The following is a 26,288-nucleotide window of genomic DNA, read 5'->3' as shown; positions in this document are numbered from 1 at the left end:
CGGCCATCGTGATTTTCTATTTTTGAAAGATCGTCGGCGATGTTTCGCTGTTTGCTCATTTGGGTGGTCCGTGATAAGTGACATTTAAAAATACATCGTTTTTAAAACAAACGAAGAGACAGTCGTTATTTTTTTTAAAGAATTAAAGTTTACATAAAAAGATAGGTATATATTTTATGTAGGTGGTCGATATTTATATTGTATACACATATGTATATGCGTGTAAATGTGTTAAGAGAAAGAAACTGAGAAGGACTTGATGAATTAAAGCATCATTTCTTTGTTAGTCAGAGAATTACGAGTATTTATTTATTTATTGGAAAACCAACAGAATATTTAACAAAAATAACAAAATATAATAAAATTTAAAAAATAACATTTAACCAATTTAGAGGTTTTCACTTAAGTAATCTTAAAATAAAAATAAACTATCATGTACATAAAAGTATAACTATATAATAAACTTACATTATATGTTTTCATCAAATAATAGAAATTTTCTTTATCAACTAGTCAAATAGATATCAACAATATTTGTCTTAAACGTATTAAAAGAAACATTATTGATGTCTATTTCATTAAGCATTTCATTGCACATATCGCAGGCTCGATTTGAAAATGAATTTTGGTAGGACTTAATGTGCATTTTGGGGATTTTAAATTTGAGTTTAATCGTATATTTTTTTAATATCGCACATTTGCTTGAATAAAATGGTTCGTCAAAACATTTTTTTAAGTGTCATATTTAATTAATAAATATATGACGTTTTTATGGTTATCAATCATTAAAAAAATCAAATATATGATTTAAAAATTCAAAATATAAATAAAAATATTTTATAAAACTCGCTCGCCAATAGTTGCGAATATTCAGCAAAAAAAATGTATGATGAATAATTTTTTTAAAATGATATCTAATATTCACAGTATTAGAAAAACCAATTTTCCGTGAAACATTACAATTAATATATTAAAACAACAGCTGTATGGATTTTTCCAATTTTATTATATTTTAACAGTGACCGGGATTTGTCGATACCAAAATTATCAGACTGATAATTTAGTCTGATGAAGTCGGTAAAGATGAAACCCCATCACTGGTCCAAAAAATTAAAAGTGGATAAAATAATGTTATTGATTTATTTTATAAAATGCAGATTTATCGAGAAATATCGGTACCAAACTAAAATGTAATAAAAAAAAACATACCCAACAACAAAGTTTTAATTGCGGCATTTAATTTTCAATATAATGCCCTATGCATAGTATTGAAATCGAAATTATTATTATATATTATTTCAGTAAAATAATGAACAAAAATGCTTTAAAAAAGGGAAATATTTTTGTTTTTTATTATTTTCACAAATATTTCAATTTCATACTATTTCTGTCAGTCATTATTAGAAATAGATATCGAATTGCGGTAGAAGGGTTCGAAACGAGAAACTCTGACTTAAGAGTCCACGACACTAACCACGAGACCACCACCCGACACATGATAAAAACATAAGAGAAACAATAATTTTTTGACTTCTGGATAAGAATTTATTGAAATATCTTGTTAAAATAATTGACTGTTACTTTTTCGGTTATTTTATAGGATAAGTATTCGTTATATTTTCCCGGTTCATACTTCATTTCAGCCGTTGTCAAATATATCACTTAGTTATAGACAATACGTTGTTAGCTTTAAATAATCGAATCCAAACCCGAATTAAATAACGGTTTCTTTGAAAGAATTCGTTATTTATTTCGTTTTTTTTATACGATCGCCCGCGTCTAATCTTGATGAATGTCCGAGATTAGTGGATCCGATCACAGACGTCTCAAAATACTGGAATGTATCCCTGGATACCTCTGCATTCCTGGTAGATAAAAAATGCGAATTCATTCGAATAGATTCACGTGGGCATACGAATTAACGTTGGCATTTTTTTTGTCTTTATTTTATTTTTGAAAGTATTTCTTAAATTTAAGTATATAGTATTACATTTAGTACACACACATATATATATATATATATATATATATATATATATATATATATATATATATATATATATATATATATATATATATATATATATATATATATATATATATATATATATATATATATATATATATATATATATATATATATATATATATATATATATATATATATATATATATATATATATATATATATATATATATATATATATATATTCATTCTTCATTCAATTTTCAGTTGTGCATGTTTTCGGAATGCTCAGAAAATGTACTATATCCCAGCAAAAGAGGCATATTTTTAACTTAATATTTACCCGCTACAATGCAGAAATTGTTGTTTTTTTTCATTTTGAAGAAAAGGTATTGTTTAATTATTTTTTTAAATATCCTAAATATTTTTCAAATGAAGAAAAAACCTTCAGGTTTTACCTAAAAAGATCTGTTGCACAGTAAAAAGTTCAATAAGAGCTTGATATTTATTTTTAATGCATTGTATTATATTTTTATACTTTAAAAACGTTTCCCTGAAAAATCAGGTTTTTCGTTTTATGACGTTCTTGAAAGGAGTGAGCGATATGTAAAAACTTTTTTCCTACAAAAATTAAAGTACTTAGTAAATAAGGTTTATAAATTTCTTAAGTTCACTGTCAAGGTAATATGACTAAAGCGTTATTCGGCATAAAAGAAAAACTTTAGCATTTGTAATATTTTTAATATAGCTTCTGTTACCTACATATACAGGATGTCGTGGTATGAAAAATAAACAAAAAGTGACTGTCTGCGAGAGTCTCGAACTGGTATTTTTAGAAATATTCGCAAGCGCGGTTACCACTTAGTCACAATTCCGTATTTGAACGAGGAAAATGATTGATTGATGAGGCGTTTTGACTCTGCCAAATTAAAAAAAAAATTCATTTTGTTAAGACGTATTCTTTTCTTTCAATACTATATTTTTTTAACACTGCTTATCATTCATCGTTCACTTTGTGTAATACCAGTTTTTTTAAAAATCTTTACATTTTATTTTCTGTCGTGCCATCTTCTTCTTCTCTTTCAATACTATATTTTTAACACTATTCTTATCATTTATAGTTTACTTTGTGTAATACCACTTAAAAACACTACTTTATGACTACCGATTTTGGAATGACTATTCCGCCTCCGTAGTGTAATGGTCAGCATGCTCGCCTACCGTTCTGGAGGTCCCGGGTTCGATTCCCAGGGGGGTTTAATAAATGTAAGTGATTTTTTCACTCTAATATTTATTCAATATTACACTGGACTGGTACCTGAAGTGGAGGGCTGATCACCTTTCCTTCATGTGTAATCGATCGAGATAACATTGCGTTTATATGAAGCAGTGCCCTATGCACCATTAAGGTGCGGTAAGGGATTTAAATTCCATCATAAGGTCAACTGTAGTTTATTTACACTTGACCTGATGATGGGATGGTTATTCCGAAACCGGTAGTTATAAAGTAGTGTTTTTTAAGCGGTAATTACAAAGTGAACGAATGATTAGGAAAATGTTATATTTACCATACCATAAAGTTAACAATGATTTTAATACACAAAAAAGTCCTTTTATTTTACATGAATATATATTTTATATTTAAATCTTGTGATATATTATTAAAAATAAATTTTTAAAAACAATTAAATTAAAAACAATTTATTATTTATTGCTTAATTTTGGATATAGGAATTTTGGAATTTTAGATTTAAATATAAAAATAAAATACTCGTTTAATACCACTTTTAAGTTTCTTAATGTAAACACGACTAGTTTCGAAAACTACAGATGTTCTTATCAACATATGAAAATACAAATATTTTTTTTTTTTACCAGCTGATGAAAATATCTGTAATTCTCGAAACTGGTGTGTTTACATTAATAAACTCAAAAGTTTACTATTTGTATATTCAATTCAGGCAACGGGATAAGTTTTAGGCTACAATATTTTGTCCAGGGTGACATTTTAAGTAAGTGGTCAGGTCATGAGTCAGAATAACCGGCGGGTATGTATGAGGAGGTGCATGAATGTGGTAGAGGCGAAGATTGTTCGCAAGCACGGATTGGAGTGGCGTACTATTCTCTCTGCCTACCTCTGTCGGGAAGCGGCGTAATGGTTAGTTAATTCGTTAGCTAGTTAACATATACAACATTAGTTAGAATAATTTTCATATTTTTTTGTGTCGTAATTCGGAAACCCAACATACATATAGCATTATCAGTGCTAATTCGATAATTTGACATAACTTCACATTTATATATTAAACCAGTCAAATCCATTGGGTTAATTTTTATGTTCACCTTGAAATTTGATTTTGGTGCACATTTTATGAATATAGCCCCGTTTCGTAATTTTTTTGTAAAAATAGCCCCGGTTCGTAAAACATTTTTCAAAATAGCCCCAGTTCGTAGGGCTGTTTTAAAAGTGCTTTGCTTCGTATAACACTAAATTTAACCCTCTGATATAACCAATAGTGTTCCGGTTCGACATTAATTCCGGTGATAGGATTACGTCGTAATTACAGACACAAGTTTAGTGCAAATTATTACCTCGAGTGAGTGAACGCGAGTGCGTGCCGAGGATGTCAAGCTCTTGACGTTCTGAATATGAAGACTAGCGGGTGTCCTGAAGGGTCTATGAATACGGAAGGACCCTGCGATCTCGCCATCGATCTATCCTGTCAGGAGGACATGTTACTGGTCACCATACATGTGGAGGATGGGGGGAGAAGACCGTATAACCAGCCACCGATATGGGGTAAGAAAATTAATAATTTACGGGGTAAATCTAAACATAAACATGTTTTTTTTTATTTTATTTAATATAGTTACATTTTTAAGTACAATTAATACATTTTCTAAACATTTATACTATATATATGGCAAACTTTTAGTTTTAGATTTTGTTTAGATTCGCTGTGCCTTTCCAAAAAAGAGACTGAGCTCTTGTGCTTGGAGAGGGACTTACACTCATGGTTTAATGTTTTATATAATCAATGGTATAATAGTCTTTTTTACATATTTTTTCAAGATTTATATGTAAGGGGCATTAATTTTTTTTTGTATTTTTTAATTTCTTTAGGGTAAATATATATATATATATACACATGTTTTTATGTAAATAGTGGGTTTATGTGTGTACATATGTTTTTAAAATTTTATTTATTGAATTTGGTAACAAAGGTTTTTTTTTAAATAATTTTAATTAATTTTCTAGACATTTTTACGTTTACAATCTAAAAATGAATACTGCAGTTCTCTTCAATAAAGAGACTTAGCTCTTTTGCTTGGAGAGGGGCTTGCATTTATTATTTATCCCACATACATAAGCAATGTATTTGTAAATATGTATGTATATGTATATATATATGTATATATATATATATATATATATATATATATATATATATATATATATATATATAATATATGTATATATATATATATATATATATATATATATATATATATATATATATAAATATGTGTATATATATAAATATATATATATATATATATATATATATATATATATATATATATATATATATATATATATATATATGTATATATATATATATATATATATATATATATATATATATATATATATATATATATATATATATATATGTTTATATATATATATATATATATATATATATATATATATATATATATATATATATATATATATATATATATATATATATATATATATATATATATATATACATATACATATATATATATATATATATATATATATATATATATATATATATATATATATATATATATATATATATATATATAACGTGGTAATATTTTCCTTTTGAAAATTAAGTGTAAATAATATGTAAAGTGGGTGTATAATAATAAAATAAACAATGTGTTGCTTTGTAATTAAAGTTTATTCTTAATTTATCTTTATAATAATTTTTATATCTATCTATCTATCTATCTATCTGATTCTGACAGTTAATAATATTATCGGAAGTCTTTTGTTTAATTCTGAGCGACGCATGCGGCATCTGGTGGTAGAACTGTTTTATGTAGGTACTTTTTGTAAGTACTTAATAAAATGTATAGGTAGGTACCTAGTTATTTTATTACATCTCCCCCCTTGGGGATGAAAATTCATAGTAAAATTTTCACTCGTCCTCTGGATCATCTTCTTGTATAAGTTTAGTGATATGATAAAGTTTTTTTTTTTTTTTTTCTTTCTTTCTTTTTTCCTTCTTTTTTTTCTTTCTTGTTTTTTTTCTTTCTTCCTTTTTTTTCCTTTTTTTTTCGTTCTTTTTTTTTTCTTTTTTTTTGTATTTTTTTTTTCTTCTTGACCCTTTTAAAGTAGACACAGTTTTTCTCAATCCATTTGTTTTTTTCTTTTGAATTCCTTCATTTTTATTCAGATCTCTTAAAGTATCTTCTAATATAACCAAATGTACAACTTTTAATTGTTCATCTTCATTTTTATTCGATTCTAAAACTGGATTCCGGCTTAGACAATCTACTTCTAAATTCTTCTTTCCTGGAGTATATTTTATTTCATCTTTCGTAGAAGTTTTTTCTACTTTATTTTTATTTTCATTTTTCAAGCACTGTTTCTGTGTTATTTGTATGTCTTCATTTTTATTCTGATCTTTTGAAATATCTTCTAATTTAACCAAATTTACAACTTTTAATTGTTCATCTGCATTTTCATTCGATTTTAATACTGGATTCCTGCTTAGACAATCTACTTCTAAATTCTTCTTTCCTGGAGTATATTTTATTTTATCTTTCGTAGAAGCTTTTTCTACTTTATTTTTATTTTCATTTTTCAAGCACTGTTTCTGTGTTATTTGTATGTCTTCATTTTTATTCTGATCTTTTAAAATATCTTCTAATTTAACCAAATTTACAACTTTTAATTGTTCATTTGCATTTTCCTTCGATTCTAATACTGGATTCCTGCTCATACAATCTGCTTCGAAATTCTTCTTTTCTGGAGTATATTTTATTTTATATTTTGTAGAAATTTTTTCCACATTATTTTTATTTTCATTCTTCAAGCACTGTTTCTGTGTGATTTGTAAATCTTCATTTTTATTATTAATCTTATCATCGTCCTTTGTTTTAAACCAGCATGTTGCTTCAGGGTGATATCGAGTTCCCTTATTTAATTTTTCACAAATCTTACATGGACTTTTATCTTTAATTTTATCACTATTTCTTAGATTTCCACGTCTTCTTTGATTATCTTCTAATCGTTTTCTTTGATCATCTTCTAATTTTTCTCTCTCACTCCGAACATATTGTAGTAATTGTTTTAATACATCTAATGTTTCATAATCCATTTCCATTTAACAAAATTGTCGTTTTATAACGTGGTAATATTTTCCTTTTGAAAATTAAGTGTAAATAATATGTAAAGTGGGTGTATAATAATAAAATAAACAATGTGTTGCTTTGTAATTAAAGTTTATTCTTAATTTATCTTTATAATAATTTTTATATCTATCTATCTATCTATCTATCTGATTCTGACAGTTAATAATATTATCGGAAGTCTTTTGTTTAATTCTGAGCGACGCATGCGGCATCTGGTGGTAGAACTGTTTTATGTAGGTACTTTTTGTAAGTACTTAATAAAATGTATAGGTAGGTACCTAGTTATTTTATTACATATATATATATATATATATATATATATATATATATATATATATATATATATATATATATATATATATATATATAAATATGCATATGTATATAAACCGGTTTAAACATAAACTTCTTAAAGTTGTTGACGTTATATTAAGTTATATCTTATTTTAATTTTAATTAAGTAAATTAATTTGTGATATTTTTCATGTTTTCTTATTCAGAAAATTAATACATATTGCTTATAAATTCCTTCAAAATGGTAGTGAATCCTACGTGATGTGTGAAAAAAATGTAGTTTGTTTCGTTCGTGTACGATTTTTTTAATAGTAAACAAACAACTATATTTTAATCTTTCTTATTTTAAATGTTAACAATGCATGAATTCAAATACATTTAATACATACTGAGTATTTGTTTAAGTTTTTTAACACGTATTTTAATTGTCATATAGTTTTTTATTACAACTAAATTACAGAACATTTAGTTAGCCTTGCGAAAAAATTTATACGAATATATCGCTCACTCCTTTCAACAACGTCATTTCGCTCACTCCTTTCAAGAACGTCATAAATAAAAAAACTTGATTTTTCAGGAGAACGTTTTTAAAGTTTGAAAATATAATACAATGTATTAAAAATAAATATCAAGACACTTATTGAACTTTTTACCATGCAACAGATCTTTTAAGGTAAAACCTGAAGGTTTTTTCTCCATTTGAAAAATATTTAGTATATTTAAAAAAATAATTAAACAATACATTTTATTCAAAATGCAAAAATAACACTTTCTGCCCTGTAGCGGGTGAATATTAAGTTAAAAATATGCCTCTTTTGCTGGGATTTATTATGAAAACATGCATAACTGAAAATTGTCGATTTTTGATTTATGACGTTCTTGAAAGGAGTGAGCGATTTATCAAAAATCGTCCATTTTCAGTTGTGCACGTTTTCGGAGCCCAGAAAATGAACTATATCCCAGCAAAAGCGGCATATTTTTAACTTCATATTCACCCACAACAGTGTTGTTTTTTTGCATTTTAAAGAAAGGGTATTGTTTGATTATTTTTTTAAATATACTTACTAAATATTTTTCAAATGGAAAAAAAAACATTCAGGTTTTACCTAAAAAGATCTGTTGCACAGTAAAAAGCTTAATAAATAGCTTGATATTTATTTTTAATACATTTTATTATATTTTCAAACTTTAAAAAGAAATCTCCTGAAAAATTAAGTTTTTTGATAAATGACGTTGTTAAAAGGAGTGAGCGATATATTCTGCCATCTGTGTTCTAGTGGATTTCTAGTGAATCAGTTTGGTTTGAGTCTTAGCTAAACGATCTTTACCTCCGAGATGTCGCACGATGGTTGAAATATACCAAATTTCTTAAAAATTAATGATACTTTCAGTAATCTATTGCGACGGTATATTTCTTAAATAAAGCACGTATGTTAAAAATGTATTTATGATACATGAAGCACATTTTGCTCACTCCTTTCAAGAACGTCATAAATAAAAAAAACTAGATTTTTCAGGAGAACGTTTTTAAGGTTTAAAAATATAATACAATGTATTAAAAATAAATACCTAGCCATTTTTTTACGTTTTACTGTGCAACAGATCTTTTTAGGTAAAACCTAAGGGTTTTTTTCTCCATTTGAAAAATATTTAGTATATTTAAAAAAAAAAAATCATACCTTTTCTTCACAATGCAAAACAACACTTTCTGCCCTGTAACGGGTAAATATTAAGTTAAAAATATGCCGCTTTTGCTGGGATGTAGTGCATTTTTTGGGCATTCCGAAAACATGCACAACTGAAAATTGACGATTTTTTATTTATGACGTTCTTGAAAGGAGTAAGCGATTTATTTAATATTAAAAATAATATGAATATTCGTTTTTCTTCTGCGAATTTTGGACTCTAGTAGCGACCCCAAATCATATTTTTATATTCAAGCATTCGGAATTTTTAAATGAAATAACGATTCCATTTACCTTAATTTTAGGTAATCGCTCACGTCTCGTTTCTGCACCTTGTACTATTACTATTATAAAGTCGTTCTAATTCCGTTTGTCGATAAAAAGTACCGATAGGATTTGCTTCAGGTCTTTTTTTTAAATTAACTTACGTCCAAGTGACTCTGAAATCTAGCTACGGCTTATGCAACGCCGCTTATCATGACCCTACTCAGGCTTCAACTTTTTGAGTTTCATCGCCTATGCCTACTCGTGAGTGGATTTACTCTTTATGTTTACTATAATTTCATTTAATTCATGAGTGAAAATTATAGGCAAAAACACTCGTCGGATTCGCTTCAGGACTGATTAGTTTGCTTTATATATTAATTACTGAACAAGATAACACCGCTCCAATCCCATGAAGTGTCCTATGCATCTAGAAATTGAATATTTAAAATTTTTATCAATATTGTTTTATCCGCCTCCGTGGTGTAATGGTTAGCGTGTTTTGTTACCGTGCTGGAGGTTCCAGGGTTTACTTTTAAGTAACGATCACGATAACAATGCGCCTATACGATGCAGTGCCCTATGCACCATTGAGTGCGTATAAGGGTTAGAAGAAGAAGATTTTTTTAAAATCAAATGGCATATCATAAAAATTATAACCACACAGAAATATACTGATTCTTATATGATTCCTCGTATAAAAGGTTGTGTGTATTGTATACTGTAAAAGTAAGTCGAATTATAAGTAATGTTTAAGTTTTTAATCATTTATAAACTGCCTTCATAGTGTAGTGGTTAATGCGTTTAGCTACCATGCTGGATCTCCCGGATTCAATTCCCAGAGGGGTCAAAATAAATATGTGTGTTTTTCACTATGATATTTTTTAACACTTCCCTGGACTGATACCTGAAGCGTAAGACTGATCACCTTGCCTTCGTAAAATTAACAAACCACTTTACATTGGATCAATTTGATGCAGTGCCCTTTGCACCATCGAGTGCAGATGAGGGTACGAAGTTATTAAGGGGATACTCGCTAACATACAATTTAGTAAGCGACTAACTGCGCAAGGAGCCAGACACATATATTTAAAAAATATATGTTAGAACTTGTTTTTTAGGATAAATATTTTGAAAAGATATTTTGTTATTTTTTTATACTCCTTACCTTTCAATAACTCTTCTTATTAAACCCATATATTTATTTCGAAAAAAACCTTTTATTTTAATACAAAAACGGTGTTTTAAGCAAAAAATACGCTAAATGTTACCAGGGTTTAAAGTTAGTTGTTAATATCCCACCTAAATAATTTTATAAATACATCATTAAAAAAATTGAATAATGACTATATAAGTATATAGAGTATTGTATCCTATCCTCTCTGCTTACTCCCGCGTAAACCGGCTTACCGGTTAGATAAATTATAATTCGTAACGAAAAAGCTAATGGTTATAGTATACGCCAACGCCCCAACACCTGCTGAAATATTTTCCCTTGAAAAATACGATTTTAATTATTCTATTTTAAAACCGAAATATTAGTGTAATAAATTTTACAAATTATTGTAGACGCGAAAAAATCTGATTTATTAATTTTTTTCTGAAGTTCTAAATTTGATGAGGCAAATTGTAAACTATGCCTTTATGTTTAAGCTGGGTTTTCTTGACTGATTGGAGCAATTTAAAAGACGATCTGATGGATGAAATGTTTATAAAATCTCAATGATTTTTGGCAAGACTTAAAGCCGCAGAAAGTGGTTCTCAAACTTTTTTCTTCATTTATTTACTCGCATTTATTTTGCTACATTTGCATGACTTATTGCATAATTTTCTATATAAGATATCCGCCAATTATAAGTCTGGGCAAATGCAGGGCCTATGACCGTCATAGCCTTGGTTAAGTAATCACTTTACACACGTGTAACATTAACCCCTCCATGATTGACAACCACACTACTCAATATTTGGATGTTATATGTGTAATAAAATACCTAGGTACCTACCTATACATTTTATTAAGTACTTACAAATAGTACCTACATAAAACAGTTCTACCACCAGATGTCGCATGCGTCGCACAGAATAAAACAAAAGACATCCGATAGAAAAAATATAATGTTGTTAACTGTCAGAATCAGATAGATAGATAGATATAAAAATATTGTAAAGATTAATTAAGAATAAACTTTAATTACAAAGCAACACATTGTTTATTTTATTATTATACACCCACTTTACATATTATTTACACCCAATTTACAAAGAAAAATATTACCACGTTATATATGTATATATATCTTTTTTTCTTTAGTAAGCTTAAATTACACTTAATACAAACTATTTTTTTACACCTAATTTACATCACATTTATATTTACATCTTCATAAAGTAAACAAAACATTTGTTTAAAATTTCTTTCAGAATCTTTTCATTTTACATGCATTCAGGCATCTCATCATACATTTTCAAACCCTTATACATTATACGATTTTGCGACTCTGTTTTTTCAAAAATGGCAGTCTTATTTTATCCTTGTTTATTGTACTATGTTCATGAAAATTTTTGTTTAAAACTAGTTTATCCTTTAAATATTTGGGTAATTTATCGTTGAAAATTTTATATATAAAAATAAGCAAATTATATATTAGTCTTTTTTATAGGTAACCAATTGTATTGATTAAACTCGTGACCTAGTACATGTGAGTTCACAACAGCCATCTATGTTGTAATAGAATAAGCTTTTGTTTAGCAATGACTCTTTCTATTTGTATGTTCAACAATGTTAAAAATAACTCCTAGGCGGAAATAATCCAGATTTGTGAACAAGTATTTGGACACTCTAAAAATGTTGTTAATAAAATAACTGGTCAAATTTTAAGCTGCATAAAAATATTATTTTTTGACATCTCATCAAAGATGAAGAATATGTCGTCAGCCCCGTAAATGCCCAGACTTCCATATTCTTCTTCATCTTTGATGAGATGTCAAAAAATAATATGAAAATAACTCCTGTAATTGGAGATAATCCAGATTTTGTGAACAAGTATTTGGACACACTCAAAATGTTGCATAAAAATATGAATATCATGGTTTGAAGCAAGTATTTTGACACACTCGAAAAGTTGTAAAACACATATTTTAGGCGAATCAAATTTTGAGAAACAGCGATCTTATATTTAGGCGCCTTTTCTATTGATCTGGACATTTGTGGGTGTTTTTTTTTCCTTTTAATAATATTTATAAGTAAGACCGAATTTTGTTTTCGTTAAAAATTATTTTAGTGATACACAGTAGGTACCTACTTGAATTTTTAATCAATATATCATTTTACCACTGAAATTGAATCAAATTTGAGAAATATTTTTTAGACATAGGATTAATCACGAGATCTATCGTTTTTTTATATGAAAGAAAAAGGAAATTGAAGCATCCAATTCTTACAAATCTATGAAATAAGAACTTGCATGTAAAAGTTATCTGACAGCATTGCTAAAATACAAGGTTAAAAAATTAATTTATCAGGGAACCAAAGCTGGTTTTACACTTGAAAATTATACCGTACATTCATTCATACAGAAAGTTTTTTTTATTTCTTATTTAAAAAAATATTAATTACCTACACACTATACACACTATACACACTTACATAAAATATTGTGTCAAGACTGTAAGGGTATGCTTTAAATTAGGCAACGATAATTTAAAGCCATTTGACTCTTTATCAACTATACGCGCTTAACGCGTATTCCACGCCGGGTAAAAATGTAAGTTGTACGCGCTTGACGCGTACGCCTAATCCAACGTGTTAAAACTGAAAGGGTTTTCTTTCAATTACGCAATGATATTATTAAGCCATTTAGTCTTTTTCAACCATACGCGCCTAGTGTGTATTCCGTACTGGAGCATGTCAGATGTACGCGCCTAACGTGTATTGAGTACCAAGAGAAATAATGGTTGTACGCGTCTGGCGCGTACGCCACACTAAATTTTAACTCACGATATTTTGAGGAGCATTCCACCATAGACCCACATTTCAAAGGCCTCGGCCAAAATTGCATTTACATATATTACAAATGCATGCATAAATATATGTACGTTACATATCGCTCACTCCTTTCAAGAACGTCATAAATAAAAAAAACTTGATTTTTCAGGAGAACGTTTTTAAAGTTTAAAAATATAACACAATTTATTAAAAATAAATATCAAGCCACTTATTGAACTTTTTACTGTGCAACATATATTTTTAGGTAAAATCTGAAGGTTTTTTCTCCATTTAAAAAATATTTAGTATATTAAAAAAAAAATAAACAAAACCTTTTCTTCAAAATGCAAAAACAACATTTTCTGCCCTGTAGCGGGTAAATATTAAGTAAAAAATATGCCTCTTTTGCTGGGATATAGTACATTTTCTGGGCATTTCGAAAACATGCACAACTGAAAATTGACGATTTTTGATTTATGACGTTCTTGAAAGGAGTGAGTGATATATCTTATGCGCGATTTATTTCTGGGAGCGTGTATGTATTTTGATCTCGAATAAATTTATTTCATTCAATTAAGTTTTGCTGATTTGTATATTTAGATACACCTGTCCGTCATGATATACAGAATTCTGACGGAGCAATTTCAATATTTTGAGCTAAGCACTAAATAATATCAGACGTATAAAAGTGGTATAAGGTAGTGACAACCAGCTCAGATCTAACTAATAGACGGTTCTATCAAAACATTACACATATCGCGCACTCCTTTCAAGAACGTCATAAATCAAAAAACTTGATTTTTCAGGAGAACGTTTTTAAAGTTTAAAAATATACTACAATGCATTAAAAATAAATATCAAGCCACTTATTGAACTTTTTACTGTGCAACAGATCTTTTTAGGTAAATCCTGAAGGTTTATTCTCCATTCGAAAAATATTAAGTATATTTGAAAGAATAATTAAACAATACCATTTTTTCAAAATGCAAAAACAAAACTTTCTGCCCTGTAGCGGGTAAATATTAAGTTAAAAATATGCCGCTTTTACTGGGATATAGTACATTTTCTGGGCATTCCAAAAACATGCACAACTGAATATTGACGATTTTTAATTTATGACGTTCTTGAAAGGAGTGAGCGATATATTAAAACACGTTTATTTTTGACATTTTTCTAACTTACTGCTTACAACATTTTTAGCTTTGTTCAAATACTTGTTCACAAATCTGGATTGTCTCCAATTAGGCGTTATTTTTTACACTATTTTTGACATCTCAATAAAGATGGGGAATAATATGAAAGTCTGGGCATTTACAGGGCTTACGACCGTCATAAGCTGGTTTAATGACCAATTTACTCACGTGTGACATTCATCAATTCTACTCATGATTTAAAACCACACTACTCAAATTCTTGAAACTTCTAGTTTTTTTAAAAATTCAAAACACAGTATTTTTTACTATTTTTTATTACAGCTTTATTTTTTTTTTTAAAAGCTTTCCTCATCCCACCGTAGATGTCTCTAGGGAACTCTCGCATACTGTGTTTTGAGTTTGATCAATATATCTAGAAGAATTTGAGCAGTGTGGTTGTCAATCATGGGTAGAATAGGTTAATGTTACACGTGTGTAAATTGATCACTTAAACCAGCCTATTATGGTAGTAACCCCTGTAAATGCCCAGACTTTATTATTCTTCTTCATCTATGTTGAGAAGTCAAGAATAATGTAAAAAGACTAACTTATTCTTCCGTTTTAAGATTCGCAAATTTTCACGTGTCATGAAGCATTTCGAGAGTATCTCTTCCGTTTTAAAATTAGACAAAACTCTTTTTGTGAATGTGATGAGACGTCATCACAAGATGTCCTTCATTGAGTGCGAGTATGTCCAATTTTTGAAAAAGAAATATTTAAATTGGAAACAGAATGTGCGGAAGAAGGTTTGCAGTTGACAAAAATTTACGAGGTCATAAAGATCTATCAGATTTAGTGATGTCTTATTTAGAAAATATGACAAGAAGTATAAGACAAATGAATGACACGAGATGGTATAAGGGACATACGACGCAGAGAACCTGAACATATTGTGGACCAGGCAATCGTCATTGATCTTCTTCGAAATATCTAGAGGAAGACAATATTTCATGGATGCTGCAGAAAGATAACATGCTTCGAAGGCATGGCCTAGGTGACGTTGTCCATGACAGAAGGACCTACAACCCAAGGACGAGAAGAGCTGACGCCATCAGTCTACAAAGACGATAAGCTGAGATGTAGCCAGGAAGAAGAAGACTGTATAAAAACAAACATAGAACCACAAAATCAAAAACAGAAAACCGAAGATCAAATCTTCATAATTCACCCACATATTATTTAAATTTACATACAAAATCCATTTCTAAAATAAAATTATATCAAATCATACTTGAAACGTTTACCATAACTTACACGTAACTATTATTATAATACAATACTTAAACTCGTTCAATTTAAATTCATGTTGTCAGAAAAAAAATCATGGTTTTCAACCCCTGCCTTGTTGTGGGTATAACATTGTTAAACAGAACAGAATTTTGTCTAGAATCACACCAGTCTGATGATGTCGGTTACGACAAAACCCAGTCGCTGGTGGAATAAAATTCACATGAACAGTCAATAGTAAGGTAGAAGAAAGACAATTGAGATGGTATGGGCACACACGACGCAGAGAACCTGATCATATTGTGAAATGGATCTTCCTCGAAAGACGTGTAGAACAAGACCAAAGAATTCATGGATGCTACAGAAAGAAAAAATATGCGAAGGCATGGCCTAGACAGAAAGACCTACAATCTCAGGACGAAAAAAGGTGACCCCAACAGTCTACATAGACTATAAGTTGGGATGGAGCCAGGAAGAAGAAGGACCATTCGTCATACCTGTATCCATAATGTCGCACTGGTGACCCATAACCGATCTATTTACGTAATATGCACATTTCAGTAGGAAGTTATAGATTTGCGTCAGATTAAATTAGTATTTGAGGTGATCAAAACAGTCAACCAATTTAATTCCGTTTCAAATATCTAAGTACAGAGATCTTCACTTCATCCGCCTCTGTAGTGTGTGTGTTTATATATGTATATATATATATATATATATATATATATATATATATATAAAAAATTATGTAGCTTATAGACTAGTTATTTTTATTAACAACATTTTTAGTGCCTTAAATCCTTGTTCACAAATTCCTGCACTTTTCATCTATGTTTGAGATGTAGAAGAAGAAGAAGATTTTTTCATCTCTGTTTGAGATGTCAAAATGTATAAATAACTCCGAATTTGAGAAAACCTAGATTCGTGAACAAATATTTGGACACATTCAAAATGCTGCGTAAAAATTACACACATATTTATTAATTAATTTCGGATTCATTTTTGTATCTAAGGGCGTTCGCCACTACAATTACACGGAATGTTACCGTCCGACACGTCAGTTAGTGTTTTAAAACGACGATTGGCTTGGATTGGCATGTGCTTTTGTCCATATTATTTCGAAACGGTGCTCTTGATCTGACTGACCGGACTGCCGTACGGTAAAATTCCGCAGTCCCTAAACTTACAAATGAAATTCAATTAATAAATCATTAAGCATATTGAATGAGAATTTTAAATACCCATCACTGGGCGAAACAGCTGTTATAATAGATGATGTACATTATTATTTTGACGAGATGAGGTTATGTATCATTTTTCCAAACAATCTGTCTAAATGTATTTTTAAACATGTTTCCTGTGTAAATATTTATAGAAAACGTACCGGCTGATAAAAACAGTCGTTAAGTTTTATCGTTACCATAGAGAATAATATTTTTAGATGTGTATTTTCAAATTTATCGATTTGTATGTAAACACGTTGGATACGGCTAGCTTCTATGAATATCGTATAGTAAAATGTAGATAAATACTATTAGAGGAGAATTATCAGAATATATGAAAATACAAGAAAAATCTAGCGAATAACATTTTTAAAATATTTATTAAGGCTCAATATGTGAATCGCAACACAATTTTCTTTAAGCCCATGTAATATTTACAACATTTTGAGTGTGTCCAAATACTTGTTCACAAAATCTGGATTATACCCAATTACAGGAGTTATTTTCATGTTATTTTTTGACATCTCATCAAAGATGAAGAAGAATATGGAAGTCTGGGCATTTAAAGGGCTTAAGTGATCACATTACACACGTGTAACATTCACCAATTCATCTCACCAAAAGATGTCTCTAGTGAAGTTCTAGTGTTTCAAGAATAATGTTTCAAAATTGGTTCATATATATTGAAGAATTTGAGTAGTGTGGTTGTCAATAATGGGTAGAATTGGTGAATGTTACACGTATGTAAAGTGATCACATAAACCAGCCTATGACGGTCGTCAGCCCCGTAAATGCCCAGACTTCCATATTCTTCTTCATCTTTGATGAGATGTCAAAAAATAACATGTAATATTTGTTGTAATATTTGTTTTTCCTTTCATACTACGTCGAAATAAATACATTTGTATACATTTATATATATATATATATATATATATATATATATATATATATATATATATATATATATATATATATATATATATATATACATATATATATATAATATATATATATATATATATATATATATATGTATATTTTTATATATATATATATATATATATATATATATATATATATATATATATATATATATATATGTATATGTATATATATATATATATATATATATATATATATATATATATATATATATATATATATATATATATATATATATATATATATATATATATATATATATATATATAAATATTTATATATATATATATATATATATATATATATATATATATATATATATATATATATATATATATATATATATATATATATATATATATATATATATATATATATATAAATATATATATATATATATATATATATATAATTTCATACTATTTCTGTGAGCCTGAGCGGCTTATTATTAGAAATAAGTATCAAATTGTGGAAGAGTGGGTTCGAACCGAGAAACTTTGACTTAAGAGTCCGCGACACTGACCACAGGACCACAACCTGACACAATTTTTATTTTATTTTTGTATTTAGCTTATATAACAGTTAATGCGAACTAATTTTTACACGTAATTTACATCATATGTATATCGTATATCCATATATGTATTAAGATCTTCTTACAGTAAACAAAACATTTATTTTTAGACTTTTTGACCTCAAAGACCACAACCCGACACTTTTCACTGTTGTAATTTAAATCATTCGTTCCACATGTCCAAACCATCTCAACACACCTCCATAATTTTTCTTAAATTTTGGCCTTGATTTTTAGTTCACGCATTGAATGTTCTGATTTCAGTACTATGCATAATTTTAACTTGGAGTCTAGTCAATCCCTGTTATCAAGGTCTGCATCTGTTTGCTTCATTTACGTCGACCTCTCGCTCTATCTCTGTATATAATTACTCGAATTTAACTAGTTTTTGGATGCGACATTAGCGACTCCCACTCCATATAATTTATTCGATGCCAGTCCATAACAGTGCAAGTTATATGAATGTATATTTCATATTAACATCTTAATACAGATGATGAAGAATATGGAAGTCTGGGTATTTGCAGGGTTTACGATCTGGCATAGACTGGTTAAGTGATCAATTTACACAGTGCAATATTTATCATTCTACCCATGATTGACAACCACACTGCACCAATTTTGGAACTTAAAAAATTAATATATATATATATATATGTATATATATATATATATATATATATATATATATATATATATATATATATATATATATATATATATATATATATATATATATATATATATATATATATATATATATATATATATATATATATATATATATATATATATATATATATATATATATATATATATATATATATATATATATATATATATATATATATATATATATATATATATATATATATATATATGTATATATATATATGGATTATAATCACACACATGAGAAACGTCAGAATATATCATTTTTCATTTTTATTATTTAAGCTCATAATTTGACCAGATAATTTATTTACAACCTTTTGAGTGTGTTCAAAAACTTGTGCGTAAAATCTGGATTATCTCCAATTACAGGAGTTCATTTTATATTATTTTTTGACATCTCATCAAAGATGAATAATTTTCCATATTCTTTGTCATCTTTAATAAGATGTCAAAAAATAATATGAAAATAACTCCTGTTATTGGAGATAATCCAGATTTTGTATTATATATATAATGTATATATAAGTATTTGGACACTCTCAAAATGTTGTCAGTATGTAATGGCGCCAATAAGCGCATCTTGGCTTATCTCGCGCTGCTGCAGGCTGGCAGAGCGACGGTTTCTGGATGAATTGCGCATTCCTGGTAACGAGAAGTAGTTCTTGCCGTCGGAAATCTAATTTCATAACATTGCAAATTATTTACGACACCGCCGCTACTAAATGTCACCCGGATCTAAACGTTCACTTATAAAACGCATCTGAATTGATCCGAGGTTTTCGCAGTAGCGAAAAAAATGTATAGTTATCTCAACGTGATGTGAAACATGTATCTTTTTACATAATTTTGAGTACCTATCTCCAAATAAAAGCTTAAAAAAAGCTTATGGCGCTCACTTCCTTCAACAACGTCATATATCAAGAAACTTGATTTTTCCGGAGATCGTTTTTAAAGTTTAAAAATATAATAAAATGTATTTAAAATAAATATCAAGCCACTTATTGAACTTTTTACCGTGCAACAAATCTTTTTAGGTAAAACCTGAATGATTAAAGAAAACACTTGTTTTTTACCACTTGAGTTTTATTAAAGATTACATGTTTCAGAAGTTAAACTTCTATCATTCAGGTCTGTATAATAACATACATTATACAGACCTGAATGATGGAAGCTTAACTTCTGAAACATGTAGTCTTTAATAAAACTCAAGTGGTAAAAAACAAGTGTTTTGTTGAATCATTGTAACATGTCTTACCACAAAGTTAATGCCGAAACAATAAATAAAATGAAACCTGAATGTTTTTTCTTCATTTCAAAAATATTTAGAAAAATTAAAAAAAAAAATTTTGAAAACCCTTTTCTTCAAAATGCAAAAACAACACTTTCTGCCCTGTAGCGGGTAAATATTTAGTTTAAAATATGCCACTTTTGCTGGGATATAGTACATTTTCAAAACTGAAAATTGACGATTTTTGGTATATGACGTTGTTGAAAGGAGTGAGCGATATATGTGATTATAATCCAGGATTCGGACCTCACATACATATTATTATTCCTCTTTTTTACCCTTCTGTCCTCTACTGCTAGATATAGGCTTCCATATAGATTAGATATATAGAATCTTCCATATCCTAGATCCTATAGATTCTTCCATATCCTTGCATTTCTTTCGGTCGGTTGCTGATTGCAGCCAATTTTTACCCCCCATAGCGTATATGTCATCGGACCATCTTATTTTAGGTCTTCCAACGCCTCTCTTATTCTCCCAAGGTTTCTATGTTGTTGAATCAGAAGTAAAGTATTAATTATAAAAGCAGCACATGCAATACTTAACGCTGCTCATGATGGCCAGCGTGCTTCTTGACAGCCGCTTAAGTATTGTTTACCCACATGCATTGTGAAATTAAACATATCAGAAATGTGTGTTTTGTCTTTTCTTTATTTTCCATTTAACGAGATTGAGCCACAGCAACGTATAGCTGGTAAAAAAACTAGAAAATAAAACTATTTCTTTATTGTTTGATATAAAATTAATCCAAAATTATGTTATTTTAAAATAATAAATGAGTTATCACGTTGCCACAAATATCACGTCGATATTAACATATAAGTGGAATGAATGAATGCTACGTTATCCTGATCGTAAATTACACAAACGCTCGGTTTATTCTAAAATATAGGTCACTTAAATACTTTGTATATTAGTTAGTAGTGTGAATGAATTAAACCTATTAATTTTACTGAATGAAACATTTCGTGGAAGTATTAACTCATTGACGCCTAGAGCTTTATTTATTTATTAAACTTCTTATTCAGAATACATGCTTAGAGAGCTTTTTAATTAATCTATTTATTTATTTATTTTTTTGCGGCATTATTGTCTTTTTAAAAAATATTATATTACATACAAAGTAAAATATATTTTTTTTTAATTATTAAAAAATAAAAGATAAGTACAAGTAATTAAATAATGTAAAACTTGGTGAAAAAAAATTGATACACATTAATAAATAATAAAACCCTTATCCGCACCCCAATGGTGCATAGGGCACTGCTTCATATAAACGCAGTGTTATCTTGATCGTTTACACATGAAGGAAAGGTTATCAGCCCTCCGCTTCAGGTACCAGCCCAGGGTAATATTGAATTCATATTAGGGAAGATTAATATAATTACCATAAAATTCATACCAAGAGATTCAAAAAGTGTTCTTTAAATTTTGATGTAATAAAGAGCAATATCTTCCAAGTAACTAAAAGCAAACTAATAATACTGGCTAAAGTTACACCTGTTTAAATTTGCGTGGAGATAGAGCTTGTATATAAGTAAATCTATTAAAAATTAAATTACAATTATTCACAGTATGAATGAACAAATAATAAGATCATTTTAACATCTCAACATGGATGAAGAATATAGAAGTCTGGTTTTATGACCTGTCATGGGTTGGTTAAGTGATCACTTTACACAGTGTAACATTCACCATTCTTTCCATTATTGACAATCAGATAGTAAATTGACAACCTTATGTTACGCTGATATTTGATATAACTAGGTACTTTTAAAAATAAATCAATTATTGGTTGCCTAAAAAAATATCATTTCCTGTTATGTACAAGGATTTATGACACGTTCAGTTTATATATCTTAAAAAATATAAGTGTATGTTTATAGTACATAAGTAATTAGAGAATGAGGTTGATCCGTAGATACAATAAAATAGATTTTATACAATGGATTCAATATTTTATGTCAATCAAGATATATCAAATAGTTTGTTTATTTGTCGTATTCTTCTTATCATAATTTTCAAATGAGATACCATAAAAACTAAAACATTTATTAATTTTTAAAAAGATTTAGTTTTTGAAAAAAAATCAAGTAAAACTTAAATGCCTTGTAAAAGAGTCAAGCTTGATTAAGGCTCTCAGGAGGCATGCGGAGTACATGGCCAAGCCAACTGAATCGCCTTTTCTTGACGACGGTTATGACCAAGATTTGCTGCGTCCTACGCCTTATCTCTTCATTCCTCACAAAGTCAAACCACCGCACGCCTAAGATTCTCCGCAAACACCTATTCTCAAAGCTTAGTACACGGCTGCTCTGGGCCCTTGTAAGGTGCCATGTTTCACAGCCGTATAAGAGAACAGGAGCAATGCAGGCATTGTATAGGCGGCATTTGGTTTTCACCGAGTATAAATCCGATCTCCAGACAGCCTTCATACTGTTAAATGCGGACCCAGCGAGTCCTAATCGCACTCCCAGTTCCTTTTGAAGGCCAGAACGACCACTGCTGACAATTCGTCGGCAGTTCTCGTCAGAACTTCGGGACGCGGATCTGACTTGGGAGGATGCTGGCGACCGACAGAAAAGCCTGGAGACAGTTTGTGGACTCCATATGCTCCACCTAGGGAGCGGATATGGTTATTATTATTATTATTAAAACTTAAATTAAAAAGGTATATATTACCACAAAAATACTGCTCAATCAATTAATGATATTTAAAAAAAAAAGGTATCAAGTTGTATGTCCGCGACACTACATATGGGACCAAAATCTAGTATTTTTAAATGAGACATTATGACAAGTAGTTGAAAAGAAAAATGTGCTACTCGTATTAAGATATTTGTACAGTGTTTTGTATGACTTTCCGTTCACGAAAACTAAATCTACAAAATCTATAAATAAGCACGCTTGAAGAAGTATTTAACGAAAAATACCTTTTGTAAAATATCCAAATGAATTGTAATACTAAATATTATCCAATAAATTGTAAAAAAACGTAAATTAATAAATGTAAAAATTATTTAGATAAATTGTAAAAAAATATATCTGGCATTCAAGGTGTTAACCGGGTTTTCGGGAATGTGCAAGATGGGTACGGGTCTCGTAGTGAATCCGGCGACCCGGTTCGCGGATTGAGTGCCTTCTGACGGGATACATTTAAACTCTTGACTGATTTGTGATGCTGCGCGGACCTGTGTTGATCTAGGAAAGATGTTGTCCGATATTAGGAAAGGGCGGCGCGTGGAGATCGATTTTAGCATAAATGATCTTAGACAATAAAAAAAAATAAAAAAAATAAAAAAAAATAATTAAAGGTTATGTATTATAGTACAATAAATATGTATTATAGTACGAGTAGAAAAAAAAGTTTGCAGTTTGTTTGAAAAAGTTTTCTATTTCCGATATATAAGTGTATATCAGTAGACATGATCTTAATTTTTAAATTGAAAGTATATTTTTACAGTTCTCAATCGAATTACCAGGGTGACTGACACCTTAGAGCTTCCCACGCGTAGAACCAACTCCGAACAGAGTTCCTTTATTTATGGTCAGCATGCTCGGCCACCGGCATCTGGGGGTCACGGGTTCGATTGCCAGAGGGGGGTCAAATAAATATGAGTGATTTTTTCACTCAAATATTAATTAAATATTACCCTGGACTGGTACCTGAAGCAAAGGGCTGATCACCTTTCCTCCATGTGTTAACGATCAAGATACCACTGCGTTTATATAATGCAGTGCCTTTTACACCATTGGGGTGCGGATAAGGGTTTGAAGAAGATGAAGAATACACATTTACTTTCATTTTTAAGACATTTACTAAAGATGATTTATATTCTTGTACAAGGAAAGTCCTCTTAAGCAACTAATAAATATTATTTTAAAAAAGGTGATAGTTGGCGTTAGGAGGGGGCTGACATGACAGGCACAGACGAATTAAAAATAATAATAACGTTATAACTAAAATAATGTATTGGATGCGGGATTTGTTAAATCCTTCATTGATGCACGCCACTGGTGAATATACTGGAGCGTGTATTCCCCTCCCCCTCCCTATCGCCAGTCATCCAGTCGACTCCCACAAGGTTTCCTTGCATAACCCATTCTCAGTGTCTAATACAGCGCGTCTTCTGAAGGGTCTACCAATATCGGCCCAGATCTAGTATACCCATCCTAAAATCTCAATTTTCAAAAGTAAAAAGTCTAAAAAAAATATCGAAATAAAGCCTTAATTTTATAAAAAATATCGTGAATTTTTAAGGATTTTTAGTGCGTTACTAAATACGACTCGAATCGATAACATAAATAAAATTGTTATATAGAATAATACAACCTTAACTGTTTGGGCATGTTTATAATAATACTTGCATGAGACATAAAAAAACGGATTCAAATTCATTACAGTGAAGCCGTCTCCATCTCCAATTTATTTAAAAACCTTTTTTATTTTTAACCACACAATTATATACTATGAAAATATTTTAGTGTTCTGATGAAATTATTGTGATTTAAAAATAAATATAGGGACTTTTTTTAAAGTTTTCTTGTCACTTGCATTGGGATATATTATTTAAATAATTATAATATTTATTTAGTTCATATTTTTTATGGCAAACTTATTTTTCTCTTAGGAGGGTAGGAGAATCAGCCTTAAAAAGGGTATTTTAAATTAAATTAATAGATTATATTTTTATATATTTTCAATCTTTTAAAATCTTTAAACAAAATAATTTTACCATCAATAATTTCAATTACGTTTATTTAGGGATTCTAGAATTGACTTTGAAAGTGTAAAAATAAATGCCGTATTCATGTTTTGTATTTCACCTTTTTTTAACGATTTATTGACAATTTATTTAATTTATTTACAAATTCCGTGTGTATAATTTTCAATTCAGTCAAGAAAATACATAAGAGACTACGTGTCTTCAGTATGTATAATAAAATACCTTAAAAATATCATTATTTGAGAGTAGCTAACATTGCGCAGCGTCATCTAACCAGATTATTGTAAATTTGATCGCAGCATCGAATTTGTTTTTGTTGTTGTTATTATTGTTAATAAATGCAGTTTCATTTTTGCTTTATAAAAATGATCTCAATTTTACATCATTGACTAATCAATTTAAGCTAGTGCGTTTTTTATCCCCTGAATTCGCAAGTTCACAATTTATCATAACAAAATATTTAGTTATTTAAGTAAACAGTCGTATTTCGATTAATTAAACTCACATTCAATTTCTTTCACAACATCTTTCATGGTTAGTCCTCCTTCTCCAACCTTCTCTATCCTCCGCTAGTCTCTTCAACTCAGCGTATCCGCTACAACGCATGTCGAAGATAATTTGGTCTATGTAGGTTAAGCGGGTCGTTCTTCATAGTTTGTGCCTTTTCACATGCCTTGGTGTCTTATATTATGGCCTATCCATTTGGCTCTCTGTTGTGTTACTTTATTTTGTGAGCATCCAGACTCCCTAGCCTTGCTTCGATACATCGTTGTTCCCTACATGTTGCGACCAATGAATCTCCAAAATGTGCCTGTAGCACCACATCT

The 26,288-nt window shown here is 29.0% G+C and overlaps 1 protein-coding gene across 4 annotated transcripts in view; it reads left to right on the top strand.

Moving 5' to 3' along the window:
• Nucleotides 1-26,288, top strand: part of cher (filamin A protein cher) — a 106,700-nt gene that overhangs the window by 38,033 nt on the left and 42,379 nt on the right. For 2 of the 4 annotated variants that reach the window (XM_088267332.1, XM_088267331.1), the window contains exon 2: nucleotides 4,484-4,766. The exons of the other annotated variants lie outside the window; for them this stretch is intronic. In XM_088267332.1, the coding sequence (XP_088123458.1) occupies nucleotides 4,616-4,766 (151 nt within the window). In that variant the 5' untranslated portion in view covers nucleotides 4,484-4,615. The remainder of the gene's footprint in view (nucleotides 1-4,483; nucleotides 4,767-26,288) is intronic. 4 annotated transcript variants of the gene reach the window in all.

This window comes from Brachycentrus maculatus, unplaced genomic scaffold (genome assembly GCF_059751285.1).
Source record: "Brachycentrus maculatus isolate JH-2025_06_01 unplaced genomic scaffold, ASM5975128v1 h1tg000293l, whole genome shotgun sequence".
NCBI lineage: Eukaryota > Metazoa > Arthropoda > Insecta > Trichoptera > Brachycentridae > Brachycentrus > Brachycentrus maculatus.
The sequence above is the reverse complement of the archived record's forward strand: the minus strand, read 5'-3'. Positions and strand labels throughout refer to the sequence as shown.